Source organism: Myxocyprinus asiaticus, chromosome 35 (assembly GCF_019703515.2).
Source record: "Myxocyprinus asiaticus isolate MX2 ecotype Aquarium Trade chromosome 35, UBuf_Myxa_2, whole genome shotgun sequence".
Classification (NCBI taxonomy): domain Eukaryota; kingdom Metazoa; phylum Chordata; class Actinopteri; order Cypriniformes; family Catostomidae; genus Myxocyprinus; species Myxocyprinus asiaticus.
Genome location: NC_059378.1, coordinates 26,903,594 through 26,919,801, shown reverse-complemented (window position 1 = coordinate 26,919,801; position 16,208 = coordinate 26,903,594). Strand labels below are relative to the sequence as shown.

The window sequence follows — 16,208 nt, the reverse complement described above, 5'->3', positions numbered from 1 at the left end:
AGTCACTCAGCACACCCTGGATTCGAACTTGCAACTCCAGTGGTGGTAGTCAGCGTCAATACTCGCTGAGCTACCCAGGCCCCCTTAAAGGATATTGTTGAATTATTCTAATAAGTGGACACAAACGAGACGGTCAAGACCTTTTACGTGGGAAAGGCCATAATCAGCATTTTAAGGGGAGTAGGGAGCATTTTATGCATTTCTAACTACCTACTTTACATTACATGTTAATTATAATTGTTAGATAATAGTCTTTCCAATAGTTCTCACTACAGGAAACAAGGGATTTGTGCCTCTAATGCTTAAAAAAAATAAAAATAATTTGACACCAGAATGTAAGAGTACCCTCTACTGCCTGCATCCTTCCAACCACTATACAAATAGAAACACAGTGAAAGAAAAAGAAAAGTACATGTCTAAACAGCATTAGCTTAGAAAAAAAGATCAAACAATGTTGAATAAAAACTAGACTTAGGCAAGAAAATATGATGTCTTGATGTTGAGCGAAAATGGCCAGTGTTACAAAAACTAATCCATTTAAATTTTGGAGCACATGCGCAATCGTGTCTTATTGCATTAAAGCGTTTGACATTAGCTGTCATTACATGTTTGGGAGGTGAGGTGTACCTTGTTGTTTGTCCTTCAGAGTGACCTTGAGGTTGACATAAGCACAGGCTGAAGTTGTCAGGGGGGCTCTGGAGATGGTGGCCCCTCTTACAATAGTTAAATCCAGATCTGAGCCTTTCAACTATCGTACGAAAGAAACAATTACAAATCAAACCAGATTATGCACAATCTATCACAAAATTTCTAAATACAGTGGTGGCCAAAAATATTGGCACCCTTGGTAAATATGAGCAAAGAAGGCTGTGAAAAAAAATCTGCATTGTTTATCCTTTTGATATTTCATAAAAACAAATAATAAAAAAAAATAAAATAAAAAAAATCTAACCTTTAATTGAAGTAAAACACTTGAAACATAAGAAATATCTCATTATTAAATAAATATTTTTCTCCAAAATGCATTGGCCATAATTATTGGCACCCTTTTATTCAATACTTTTTGCAACCTCCCTTTGCCAAGATAGTCTTCCTAATAACGCCTAATGCCTGGAGAACACTTGGCAAGGGATCTGAGACCATTCCTCCATACAGAAACTCTATAGATCCTTCAAATTCAGAGGTCCAAGTTGGTGGACTCTCATCTTCAGTTCACCCCACAAATGTTCTATAGTTCAGGTCAGGGGACTGGGATGGCCATGGCAGAACCTTGATTTTGTGGTTAGTGAACCATTTTTGTGTTGATTTTGATGTTTGTTTTGGATCACTGTCCTGCTGGAAGATCCAACCAGTGCCCATTGTAAGCTTTCTGGCAGAGGCAGCCAGGTTTAGATTTTTTATCTGTTGGTATTTGATAGAGTCCTTGATGCCATGTATCCGAACAAGATGTCCAGGACCTCTGGCAGAAAAACATCCCCACAACATTAAAGATCCAGCACCACATTTAACTGTGGCCATTGGGTATGTCTTCATCTCTGTGTGCACCAAACCCATCTCTGGTGTTTGCTGCCAAAAAGCTCTTTTTTTGTTTCCTCTGACCATAGAACCCGGTCGCATTTGAAGTTCCAGTAGTGTCTGGTAAACTAAAGATGCTTGAGTTTGTTGTTGGATGAGTCTTTTTTTCTTGAAACCCTCCCAAACAACTTTTTTTTTTTTGACTTTCTGACCCCAAGACCCAACTAATTTATGCAATTCTCCAGCTGTGATCCTTGGAGATTCTTTGGCCACTTGAACCATCCTCCTCACTGTGCATGGAGAAAATATAGACACATGTCCTTTTCCAGGCTGATTCTTAAGATCTCCAGTTGATTGGAACTTGTTAATTATTGCCTTGATGGTGAAAACGGACATTTTCAATGCTTCGGCTATTTTCTTATAGCCACTTCCCATTTTGTGAATCTCAACAACCTTTGCCACACATTAGAACTATATTGTTTAGTCTAACCCACTGTGATTGATGATTAAGGGAATTTGGCCTGTGTGTTTGAACAAAAGATCAAAAAGATAAACAATGCAGATTTTTTTTCACAGCCTTCTTTGTTCATATTTACAAAGGGTGCCAACATTTTTGACCACCACTGTATGCTGTGAGATAATAAAAATGTGAGTAAAGTTATTTCTTAAACAAGATTAAAAAAAATGGTCCGAGTACCCATCTGGGTTTGAAAAAAGGGTGGAAAAACTTGCAAAAAAATAATACATTTGTGTCACAGATCAATTCAATTCAGTTCAATATTACGATGATGGAAATAAAGGAGATACGCAGGGCCCTGCACCATGCTTGAGATGGCCCTGAATGCTCCCGTACCATATTTTTAAGACCTAATGCAAATATCAATTACATAAGTTCTGGTAATTGGCTTTACCAACACCTTGTAGCGATGAACTGATGGCATAGACAGTTACTGTTAAAATACGTTTAGTTTCTTTGTGTAGAAAAATTTATAAAATGTTACATGGGTAGATGAATTTGAAAAATGTTCACCTGAGTTTTCTCCTGGACGATCACACTTGCAGTCTTGGGTATCGGGTACGGCTTCAATGGGGCTTTTGTAGTGGCCAAGATGAAGTCAGTGTGTGTCTGGATGACTTTATCCAGGTATTCCCCAGCCGGCTGACTACTGTAATATACTGTGATCTCATCTGATGGGACCAGGTGACCCTGAGAAGAGATGTTTAAATACATTAACCCTTCCTTGGTCTCCTTTTGAATTTTTAACACTGATTTAGATCAACTTAACTAAGTTTTCAGCCTAAAATTTTATGTCATCCTCCACAGAGATGATCTGAACCTGAAAATGTCATTTTTTTTACATTTCATGTATTTATACACAGAGCTGCAAAAAAAAACCTACATTGTCCTTAAGGGTCAAATTGACCCTTTTTATGTTCAAATTCAAAAGTTTATACTACAGGCTCCTTTTGCTCCATCTCTCTACTTTTGGTCTTAAATCATTCGATAAGGTGCCAGCTAACACTAGGAAAAAAAAAATTCTCACCCTCTATTCCAATATACACTCTGAAAGGCAGAGGACGCCTCAACGCAGCTTCAAAACCTTGTTGGCAGCAAACACTCAAATTATTTTTCTATCACTTTCTATCACAACATACAGATCTGAAAAGCAGTGGGTGCCCCGACGTGGTTTGTGGCTCCGCCCATAGACATCCAGTCTTTTTTGGAAGCCCCGCCCTTTCCCCATGTTTTGTGGAATATCTTGGCCTCTGAACGGACTACAAATGTGATCTTGGTGCCATTTGATGTATCATTTTAACATCAATATTCAGGAACATATTGAAATGATGATTTGTTTATAATACTTTTTTTTGCTGGACTGCATTTTTATGTGCAATGCATAAAATCATGGTGATATGGGTCAGGAGCTTCAGTTAATGTTCACATCAACCATCAGAATGGGGGAAAAAATGTGATCTCAGTGATTGACCGTGGCATGATTGTTGGTGCCAGACAGGTTGGTTTGAGTATTTCTGTAACTGCTGATCTCCTGGGATTTTCATGCACAACAGTCTCTAGAGTTTACTCAGAATGGTGCCAAAAACAAAAAATATCCAGTGAGTGGCAGTTCTGCAGACGGAAGTGCCTTGTTGATGAGAGAGGACAATGGAGAATGGCCAGACTGGTTCGAGCTGACAGAAAGGCTACGGTAACTCAGATAACCATTCTGTACAATTGTAGTGACAGAATAGCATCTCAGAATGCACAACATGTAGAACCTTGAGGCGGATGGGCTACAACAGGATAAGACCATATCAGGTACTTTATTAGAATCATAGTGTTCCTAATAAAATGCTCAGTGAATTTAGGACAACATTTAGAACAAACTGAAATCAGACATACATTAAAATCACAGACTCCTCGTAGCCTCAGAAACATGGTTTGCTTAGCCAAAATATTTTATATATTATACTTTTAGAAATTGAATTATTAAGTGACCCTTGAATAAATATTAGAGGTAAGGTTGTGCGGAAAGCACACATATGGAAATTGTTTAGGCGTGTTTTATGCAAATTACTATCTGCAAGCACATGCTCCCTCATTTGGAATAATCCAGATTCATCAACATTAGAATGAGGATAAGAAAAAACCTTTATGTACATACACACCTGTTGTGATTCTGGCAGAAATTTGTCATGAAAACCTTTTCTTCGGATGCAAGTATCCAAAATTGACACAATTTTTCGTGAATGAGAACCAAAGTTCCTCACTGACCACGGTTGCAAAATTGCAACACTTGTTTAATGCAATTAAATAATACCTATTTTTTCTAAATATGGATTGAAACTACATGCAACCGCAGCTCGCACTCTGAAATGTATAATAGCAATAACTTTGGCAGGTAAATATTTAAAAAAAAAATGACACCATTGCATACTGTTTTGGATCAAACAGATCAATCTTCCAAGCAAGTATCTCCTGTAATAAAACACATTTACCACATTAAAAAATATACACTCACTAAGCACTTTGGGATTGGGAACACTATGGTGCTAACAAAGTGCCTTTTGCTGTTGTAGCCTATCTGCCTCAAGGTTTGACGTGTTGTGCATTCTTAGATGCTATTCTGCTCACTACAATTGTACAGTGGTTATCCGAGTTACCGTAGCCTTTCTGTCAGCTTGAACCAGTCTGGCCATTCTCTGTTGATCTCTCTCATCAACAAGGCGTTTCCACCCACAGAATTGCCACTCACTGGAAGTTTTTTGTTTTTGGCACCATTAAAATATGTTATATATTTTTAAAAAGCAATTTCTATCTGTATTATTTAAAATTCCATGAACACGCAGTTGAAACCACTGCAGTGAATCATAGATAAACTTTCCCAAATTATCTGTGACGTTGCCCAATTTGTGATTTAAAATTTTTGGTCACTACATAATTCCCATACTTCCATTCGTGTTGTCAATTTTGATGACTTAACGATTATCCAAAAATGTGGAAAATAGTCATAATGAATGAGTAGGTGGGTGTGTCTAGATCTTTGCCTGGTACTGTATCATCAGTATCACTGCTTGTGTCTCTAAGGGTTAAAGTACAGCCCATTAAAAATGCCTTCATTTTTAAGGGTACTGGGAAATGGCACCAAGTGTTTCCTTCATTTTCCCAAAGCAGACGTGATAAGAAAACAGACAAGCTTGTTGTGGAAAATATAGGCTTGGGTATTCGGCACCTTTGAACACAAAGTACAAAAAACACAATGGCTTCTGCTTTTCCAGGAATGTTCCCTCACACATCTACCCCCTGGTTACCAATTCTCATCTGAAGAAACGTTGAAAAATTAATTCCCTCAAATGGAAAATGCGCCCCGATTTTTTTCAGACTTTCAATAAGAGTGGAATTCAGGCCTGGCGGGCATCCAGAAACCCTCCCCCCTCACATATACACCCAGCAACCCTTGTGGAATGGAAAAACGTTTGTTCATTAAGAGAAAAAAGAAAAAAAGAAAAAAGTGAGGTGGGTTGAAGAAAGGAAATCAATCTTACTTTCCTGATCTTCACACAACTTCAAAGTGCTGTTTGTCTTAAAGTGGACTCTGGGTGATTAAGCTTTATTAAGGCTGCGCTGTAATGCTGAACAATTGCTCAACACACTCAGAACTCTGGGGTGGAAAAATTTTCCAAATAGCATCTCTCTTGAGCCTGAGAAAAACAAGTGAGCTTGACCCTGAGAGAGTGTACAAAGACAAACACACGATGGGAGGATACGCCAGAGGTGTGGAAGTAGACTGGAGACTAGAGACGTTTTCATTCAGGAAATAAACTGAACGACACAGCAAAAATATGAAGCAAAACCACACAAAAGACACACAAGACATTTGCATTTATGTATATGGCAGATGCTTTTATCCATAGCTACTAAAAGTGAGTTCATGCTATTCATTTGATCAGTTTGTGTGTTCCTTGGGAATCAAATCCATGATCTTGGCATTGCTAGCACCATGCTCTACCAGTTAAGCTACAGGAACCCTGTATGAATCTAACAAAACCTTTCAGGAACATGTCCAGGTCATATTTCACTCCAAAATCAAAAGAAAGGAATAAGAAATGATAGTTTGTGTGAAGAAAATGGAGCCAATTTTTAGGACTGTTAAGACTTTAGACATTTTCATGACATTTAAGCTCATTCTCATTAACGTAATAAAAAATTATATGTTCTTTAAACTGGAAAGTATTTATACATCATAGAAGTATATGTTAAAGCTGAAGTATGTCATTTCTGCGACACTAGTGCCACTGAACGGAATTTCAAATCTAAACAATGTCTTTAAAACTGCTTTCTGAATGCAGTTCTCCTGCAGTTGTTCAAACAATCAGATAGGGTCTAAGTGGGTTGATCAAAACAAAGACAGACCTTTTTATAGTACCAGAGACTAAATTTTTCACACACACACACACACACACACACACACACACACACACACACAAAACCTATGAATGGGTTACTAATATTTGTCTCTACATATTAAGGTGGGATAGAAGTATTTTAACACTGAAAAAGTTACATACTTCAGCTTTATTATATACTGATATAAAGGTGAAGTGTGAAACTTCAGAGCCTCTAGCACCACCTAGCTGAATTTCAGAAATAATGAGTGTTTCCAAAACACTCCCCCTGGCTGTCATTAGTCCACCATCAGATAGCTCTGCCTCAAACTTACACCAATGGTTGAGCCCAGGGGGTCAGTGATTTGCTGGTTGGCATCATCCCATTAGCTTTTACTTCTAGATGCTGAAACTACACCAAATGGTGTCAAAAAAAGCATCAGGAATGTTTTCACTAAATAATACATTAGATTTCAGTTTGTTTCGAGTCTCATGGAATAATTTATTAGACTTCTGAATTATACTTTTGTGTCCCTTTGAAGCTTGAAGAGGTGGTCACCAAAAACTGCCATTGTATGACATCACTGAGCACAATTATTTTTTTTCACAATTTCTCCCTTTGTGTTAAAAAATAATAAAGTCATATGGGGTTATAACAACACAGGGGTGAATAAACAATGTAAACTAAACAATGAATTTTCATTTTTGGGTGAACTAATCCTTTAATTGTCATCCTTCTGCAGGAAAATATAGCAGAGCCATTCTAAAGGGGAGCCTACAAGGTTAGCATCATAACGCATAATGCAGCGGTACACTGGTGAGGAGACAAGAGGCAGTTTTTTTTTATAATGGATGTCTATGGAAGAGATCCTTCAGCATGCTGAATAAACTGCTTTTGTGAGGAAACAGCTCACCACTTATTGAATTGTCCACCTGTCCACTAATCTTCAACATGTTTTACATCAAAACATCTTCAAACAATCCTTTTGAGATAAACTATGTGTGGAATTTATTACGATAAATTTGCGGTTTTATAAGAGATGTCTGACTAGAGAATGAAGTGACAGGAAGGACTCATTTACAGCATTAACACCAGCCTACAGATATTCTTTTATTTACTGTCTCCAGCTCGCAAAAATTGCATCAATGAATTAAAATAAGTGCTTAGTATTAAAATATGATACATTTTGTACAATAATATATATTATATAATAAAAACATTTTTGTTGATATATGTCTCATTTTTTTCAAATGGTTAATTTTTAGATGTTTTTGCATATACAAACTGTGATTGGAGAAAAGTGCTTTAACATAAAAAACAAAACAAAATTGTATTACAATGTTTATTTATTTTTTTCTGTAATAGTCTGAGAATCACAATTGAGACCAGAAACACCCAGATGCAATACAGTAATGAGAATTTTGGGGGATATGAGCTTAATTGTAATTGCAAAATCTAAATATTTTTTTAAATCTAAATGATTACAAAAAAGGCTTTATCTAGTAAATCTAATACTAAAATCTAATACTAAATCTAATAAATTAATAAAAAATAAATTTAATTAATTAAATTAAATTAATACTTTTTACTTTTAAATTTGGGATACAGTATGACCCATACATTTTTCATAAGATTTACCCACTTGAAGATCATAACAGCTCACCTTCTTGCGTAGTTTCTGAATGCGGTTGATGACCTCACGAGCCACCCCCTCATCCACCATGGACTGATCCGGGGTGATGTCAAGAAGAACCAGGACCTAGTAAAAAAAACATACCCAATCATACCATAAAAAATTCCATTCTGATTATTAAAATTCAGTTATATACACTTTCAGCAGTGTCAGAATTATTATTTTTTTTTTATTATTATTTGGGGGCAATATTTGCACCTTGGAACTGATTTTCAGGGACCTTTTTAAAATTACATATATCAAATGTAAATAAGTTACAATAAACAAAATTCACAACAGGGGCATTTTTGCCCTCACGCTTAAAAAAATATATATATATATAGTGTCACTTTCTGTGACATTTTTGCTCTGAGCTCTAGTTAATTTCGGACCCTGTCTTTAAAGAACACGTTCAAGGATTCAATCAATATAGAATGAGTACCTGTTCATCTGAATGGGCCTCATACTGTGATAGCGTTTCTGAGGTCTGATCAAAGGTGTACATCAGACGCAGATCTTCCTGATGTAGCTCGTGACCCTCAACAACAATGGATCCTAAAGAACACATTTGAAATGCACTACATTTTGACAAGTATCTACAATGCAAAAAAATTTCTTGACCTGATATTCTGTAAATTCATTCATAGGAGAGATTATAGCTTGCACCGTGTAATTTCTGTGCCACATTTGGCATCAAACAGAATTACAATGTTATAAAAAAAAAAAAAAACAAACACTCCCTCCGTCATCCATTGGTCGAGAAACAGATGGTCCCACACCGAACTCACACCACTGGTTGAGCCAATATTGCTGTGTGTGTTGGGTCACTCAAATAAACAGACTGCAATTCCATTTTATACCGTTAATGGCGCAGAACTTACTTCGTTTAATTGGAGATGTTAGGAGTTTGCTTAAAGAAAATTAAGCCTGTTTGAGTACCATTAAGATTTTTTTGCATTGTGCCATTATTTTCATGAAAATGTTTAACAAATTTAAATTTACATAATGCATCTGGGGATTTTGAAGGGTTTGGGACTGTGGACATCAGCCAGTCAACATTGCCAACATGTCATGATGTCATCTTCCAGGTCCAAAGTGGTGGATTTAAAATTGTGTGCGTCACATGCCAGCTGAGCAACTGCCATTAAGATAAATGGAAAAGCTAACAAACAGCTTTCTTCTGGTATTATAGACCACCTTGCCTACATCAACAGTTAATTTAAAACGCCTATGTCTGAATAGATGCTTTTATCCAACTTTGATCTATTTAAGTCAAATGTCCTGGTCCTAACCAGCGTTTCAGTGATTACGGCATTAGTGTTATACACAAAAGGCATGGAAATGCTTTAAAAAGAAAAGCTTCGAACACAGCTATCAGATCATTGCATTCTAATTTGAGATTTGCACACTTCACTAGACTCTTCTCTTCCCCTCCAACGCCCAGGGCGTACAGCTCACAAACACACAGGTAACAGCTTTTTAAAAAAACCCAATTCCACCCACTTCAAAACCGGAAAAGTGCCTCCTACTCAATGCGGCCACATCAAAGGTCCTGCTGCTGAAATTCCTTAATGTGCAGGTTTCCCTTTTGAGGAAGATTATCTAAGTTATAGTAGATATTAGTGGAGTCATTAGAAAGAACTAAAGAGACTGATTTCATATATTGTCAAAATGAAAAATTGAGCATCACAAATCTTGCATTCTAACCTTATAAATGTGTGAATCTTATGAAAATATATCTTAGGTAATTTTTTTTTTTTTTACAGCAAAATAAAAATAAAAAATAAAAAATAGGAATGCCCCAATAAGAAAATTTTTGCCTGATATGATACTGATTTTGACAAAAAACTATAGGCCGATAACAATATTTTGCAACTTACCTTATTTTAGTATCAGATCACTGTTTTACTTAGGAAATAAATAAAACAATTTACAAAGAGGTACAAAAGCTTTGTACCTCTTACAAGCTAAAAAGATAAAAAAAGATACAAAAAAATGACTAAATATGATAACATGATGACTGATATGAAAAAAAGGTTATTTTGAACTTGTAAAACATTTTTGCGCTTCTGTTTTTACATTTTAAGGTTAGTAAGTGCACAAAGCCATACTGTAATTTCAAACAATTTTGCAGAATTAATGTATATCATACCAATATTTCAGAAATCAAAGTCTGCTGGTTTCAAAGTGTTTTGGATGGTTTCCCTCACCATGCAGCCTATAGGTAAGTGCTGCTTTCACAATTGTCACATCCATTTATGGCGTTTTTTCCGCATTAATGTGAGAACGAGACAGAATAAAAATGAAATATTACGTTCTTAGGAGTGCCAACCCTTCTACAGTTTGTGGCTAATATTATTTCTGGATTGTGTATTTTAATTCACAGAGTTTTCACAAAGTGTGTTACTAATTAATTATAAATAAACCGTTGTTTTTTCATATCTGCGTTTTCATGCATATTATCGATATGCTGATGTTTTAATTTGGTCAAGTTTTTGTCTGCATGTGTGTTTCCCGTGGAGTTCAAAGCGACGCATGACGCTAGCTTTGACGCTTTGACGCAAATCATGAACGCAGCTTCACGATTGCTGTAGGAAAGCGGATAGCCAAAGTCTACTGGCAGATTAATATTGTGGAGGATCACAGTTTAAGAGATTTAATGCCCATTGCAATGAATATGCAGCCTATGGGGAGACTAGTTCGTTCAATTAGTCAAACTCCCTCTTAGACTTTGGGAAACGTTCAATGTTACTTCAACTGGTGCTATTTTAGTGCATTTCTATCTTAATATTGTGGAAGACTTTGTTTGGAAAATGTTAATAAAGCATTATAGTGTTACATATTGTTTTATTTTCTTTCCTAAGATGGAAATACATCCATTTTGACAGGAAAATAATTAAATATGGTGACAAATATCAGCATTTATTTTAAATCTGCGATGCACGATGAACTACAAAAAAAGTACGTGATTAATCGCGATTCAAAATTTGAATCGACTGACAGCACTAATTGTTTTACATCGTGTCATCATTTTCATGACAATTACACACATTTCCCCTCAAAATAGAAAAATGATTTATCCTTGCGAAATATATTTATTATTAGTTTAACCCTTTAGCACGTACGATCAAACCGGTGTGATTACACTAGGCTAGGCACAGACACGTACAATCAAACCGGTGTGATCTGCGTTTGTGCTGCTGTTTCCCAGCAAAAGAGGGACTGAAGCGGTTATTATGATGAACCAGCAGCTCAAATAATCTTTTCAAAATCACAATATCTTTATTTTTATATGTTACAAACATTCAAACAATCACTAAATAAAAGTTTAAAGCCGTTACCATCAGAGCGCACTGTTTTGATGCAGCGATGAGCCATGTTTTCTGACATCAAACAAAGAATATACAAACTAGTCAGTCCACTCGAGCCTTCTCCCATTCCATCCGTCACTCATTCTAACCACTTCCGGTGCTGGGAAAGTGGAAGGGCAAGGCTTTTAGAACCTTCTATGCTTCTATCATGAACTCAGAATCCCATGTTGCATTGCATGTAAACAATATGGCGGCGCACATAGCCGGCAAGCACATTTGCAATCGCATCTTATCTTTCATAAACAGTCATTATAAACATCTAAACACCACCTTATATGTTTGATAGTATATAATCTGACCTTCAGCGCACCTGGTGTGATATAATCTGTCCTTCAGTGCATCTGCTGTGATATGTAAGGTAAGATTTTTTTTTATTACAACGCATATTAAAGAACTTACGATGGAAGGTCTGTCAGTACAGGAGAAACTCACGTGTGAAAAGGTTAATTATATTTGCATAAATTATATTCAATACAACATAAACTACCATGATGTGAATATACTTGACAATTAAAATTTTGTTTTTGTTTTTTTGCATTACAGTAATAAAAATAAAGTGGAATAAAGTAAAATACAAATATTTGTTTGATTTTGGAGTAAAATATGACAGAAGTATGATTCAATAAAATGTCACAATATTACTAATTTATTAATGTGTCATTTAGCTTACTCACAATTAGGCCTGTCCCGATAATTAAATAATCGTCTGGTTATCTGATCTATCCATTATTGTGCACTTCAAATTCCAATCACATTTTAATGCTCAAATAAGGGAATTTTAAGCAAATATATAAATGCCATGAACGGCGCATTTGTGTGTCATTCAGTTTACCTACGAGTGTCAGTGAGCCACACCGCAGATGTCAACCAGAGCAACTCCTGTCCAAAAGAGTGAGTGATTGCTTCTCAAGCGCTATGATGCATGCACCATCAGCAGAGCCTCGCGGCAAACTTCCGCAAAAATATAAAAGTACAAACATAAACTTTGAACTCAAAGTGCTCCGGTTTCATGTTAATTAAACGATCCTGGCAAATGTTTGTGGTCATAGCGGGTAGGAGACACATGCTTACTCTATTTCTGTGTAGTAATTAAAAGATGAAACGAAATATCAAAGGTTTTGCTGGATGAGAACTAAGGGCTTGTGAGTTAAATCAAAGAGCATTAAAATAACGTGTGAAAGTGAAGAAATTAGGACAGATGTATTTTACTATTGCATAATATAATATTATATTATATAAATATCATAAAAATATATATTTTATATTATATTTTTAATAAAAAAATAAAATATATTTTTTATGAGTTTCAAAAACAACAGTGTAAATGTAAAATTGACCAAAACTAAAGTTGACCAAAAAGAGAGACACTTTAATTATTACATAATTTTTCATGTCATTCATATAGTTTTAAAGCATTAAAAGGAACTCATATATCCTTATTTTATTGTTTGATTTATATATCTGAAATTAAATATGTAAAAATGACTAAAGGTGTATGAAGCACACATGCACCTTAAGAAATATGACAATTTATATGACAATTCATCAGGAAAGCCCAAAAAGTGACAATTAATCATCATAATTGCAATTATTAGTTTGACAATTAATCGTCAGACAAATTTCACTATCGTGACAGCCCTACTTACAGTCCTTTACAGTGACAATCCCCTTGGAATAACCTGAGGTTAAGTGTCTTGATAAAAGACACAATAGTGAAAGCTCAAGGTCTTTTACCACTAGGCTACACCACCACCACCATCAATGCTTTTATGTCTTTAGTATGTCTCTTACTGTTGTTGGCAGCACCTAAATGACTTTGTAAAATGTCAGTATATTTAATACATGCCTGTCCTCTGGAAGGCCTCCAGCTCTTCACTCTTCAGTATTTTGATGGATGCAATAACAGATTTAAATGCTCCTTTCAGCCGTTTTCCCAGAACCATGTGATCCGGTTCGGCCCGCAGACAAATACCGTATTTGTCCTTGTCAGTGGACAGAGTGAGTTGGCGAACATTCAGCTCCTGATCAAAAAATATAAAGAAAATACTGTAAACTTTCAGAATTGCACAGCTGTGGGAACATTTGTGGAAATCTTTGTTTTGTTGACTGCATTTAATATAAACCATGGAGACATTTATTAACTATTATGCTTATTGTTCTGTAGAAATGGAGTAATAAGTTAAAAAATATATATATATAATTAAGAAGACGGACATTTAAAAACAAATTACTTCTTTCAGCCAGTTCATCAGATGCAATTTTTTATTCTTTCAACCTCCTGCCGAATTGAAAGGATAATAATTTGGGATATCACATGCGGTGATATCAAGTGCACCTTTGCTTTCTTCAAAAACTGTCCAAAGGCATCTTAGTAGAAAGGAAGTCACACAAACATATGATTCTGATGTGCTATTATGACTTAACTCAATTATTTCTTAGCCTAATAAATGCATGTTTGAAAGTCAATTTTGGAGTTTGCTATTTTTGTCCTTTTTGTAATATAATGCAATAATTTATATAGTTTTAATTAACCCTTTTTTGTTTTTGATTTTCAATTTCTAAATGATTACTTGAATGCTTGATACAACTGTTAGATATCTGGACAACTTTAATTGTTTACTTAAAACAAAATATCTTTGTTGTTATTTTTTTCTATTTAAAATATGCTTGTTTTAATACGGACTGAATAGAAACTTGAAGCAATGTTCAGGGTTCCCACACCTTTTGACCAATGAACTTCCATGACTTATCCAGTCGTTTGAGATGCTGGATAGGGATTCTTAAAAATAACTGTATCAATATCCATTTCTAGCAGATGAAATATTTTCGAGCAAAGGAAATAAAAAACTAGAATAATTTATATTCCATATAGAAATGAGTTCCATTTTTCAAATGCTCCATACCATTGTTTCAATTTAATTTTTAAATATACTAATATTTACCTTCTTTTTTTTTTTTTTTTTTTTAAGAATGGAGTGTAATACATAGCAATAGCATATTCATTTTTGCTGTGGTATCGACATTGGTGTTGAGACTTGAGAAACTGTATTGGTATTTGTATCAACTACTAATATTTTGGTTTCGTGAAAACCCTAATCGGCAAAGAAATATAAAGTTAGTTTGTATAAACTACTGTATAGGATACAGAAAATACAACATCCTCCAGAAACAAAGGCAGCCTTCTTAAAAACTCTAAAATAAAGGTATGTATCATAAGGAAGCATTTTAAATAATATAGTGTCTGTGTTTGTGATTAGACTGCTGCATGCATAGCTGCAATACCTTCACTGGGGCAGCTCATATTTAACTGTAGAACAGGAGTCACGGTACGGTCAAAGTCAACTGAATACAATATGGCAAGTAATGAAACCATACCAAAATGGATGCTTTAAATGGCTCAACAGAAAGCAATTTTGTCCTTCTGCGTGTTTTTTAGAGACAGACAAATTTATAAGCCGTTCCATTATCATTTCAAAAGCAGTGTCAGGAAGAACATGTAAAATCCATTTTTGCCGCAAAAGATAATTACTTAAAAACTCTCATGGAGAAACAACATGTAAAACAGACCAAGATAACAGTATGTACAAATAAAAAATGGGACAAGCCCAAAATGACAAAACATTAAGCTGTTAATGGTCTCCACAACAAATCATTGGTCAGGAAATTAGCAAGAATTAAACAAATGCAATCCTGGTGCACTTCTGTGCCACCATTTGCTCATTAAATTTTGCTGCAGTGAACTGTTTGGGAAAAAGCTGGAAACAGGGAAATTCACTTATATAGTCTTGTATGCAAAGGTAAAATCATGATAATGATTAAAATGTTTGATACAAAATTCAAACAAACTCATGTATGAGTGTACGAAATTTTCCAAAAATATCTTCTGGGATGTTCTTTTCATTAGTTGGTGATCTGCTATACCTAATGCAGCCCATCAAAGGCCTGATAACAAGCTCATAAAAGGAGCCAGGGGTGAAAAAAGCAAAATATAATTCAGGGATTGATGTCAGAAACTGCATAGCTGGTCTGTGCTGCGTCAGGCCAACTGCAGCTATTCTGACGTTTACAAGACCCTAAAGGCAGAGAGGATCCCTACTTCTCTATCAGCTATTAAGAGAATGTCAACACTTTGTAACAACAGGTGATGTTAACAGAAAGAAAGGATCTGGAAGGCCAAAAGCCTCTTCATGCAGGGATGACCACCTGCTGAAATGTACAGCTCTACAAAAACTGTCAGCAGAATTCCAGACCTCAGAAAACAAGACTCTTTCAAGAGGAAGAACAATAACCAAAAGGTTATCTAATGCAGGTGTTGTGTCTAGAAGATGTGCTAAAAAGCCATTTCTGTCTCAGAAAAACATCAAAGACAGAATGAAGTTTTGGGCAGAATATGGAAAGTTTGGTTCAGATTGGTTGTGTTCTGTGGAGTGATCAATCAGGACTTCAGTTGCATGGTGATGCTCCAGAGAGGTGTTTTCGAAGATCTGGTGAGAAATACAAATAGTAAATGCACCTCTACACACAGTGAAGCATAGTGGAAGGGGTGTCATGGTTTTGGAAGCCTTTTCAGCTGCTGGTACTTGTGATTTGCTTTACTGTGAAAAGTCAATTAATGCTTTGGAGTAAAGGAGAATATTGCAGAAAGGCTTGCTTCCCACAATGTACCTGCCAACACTGCAAAGAACACCAAGAAGTGGCTTGAGAAAAAAGTCTATCAGGCTCATGTTTTGGCCTGGTCAGATTCCAGATTTGAATGGGAAATTCT

General features: G+C 35.6%; 1 protein-coding gene across 1 annotated transcript in view; it reads right to left on the bottom strand.

Moving 5' to 3' along the window:
- The window catches only part of LOC127425929 (isoleucine--tRNA ligase, cytoplasmic-like), a 125,743-nt gene that overhangs the window by 18,102 nt on the left and 91,433 nt on the right, over positions 1 to 16,208 (bottom strand). Inside the window, exons 26-30 of the mRNA XM_051672259.1 lie at positions 13,290 to 13,464; positions 8,515 to 8,627; positions 8,064 to 8,159; positions 2,546 to 2,722; positions 628 to 748 (exon numbers count right to left, since the gene is read on the bottom strand). Of these exons, the coding sequence (XP_051528219.1) occupies positions 628 to 748; positions 2,546 to 2,722; positions 8,064 to 8,159; positions 8,515 to 8,627; positions 13,290 to 13,464 (682 nt within the window). The remainder of the gene's footprint in view (positions 1 to 627; positions 749 to 2,545; positions 2,723 to 8,063; positions 8,160 to 8,514; positions 8,628 to 13,289; positions 13,465 to 16,208) is intronic.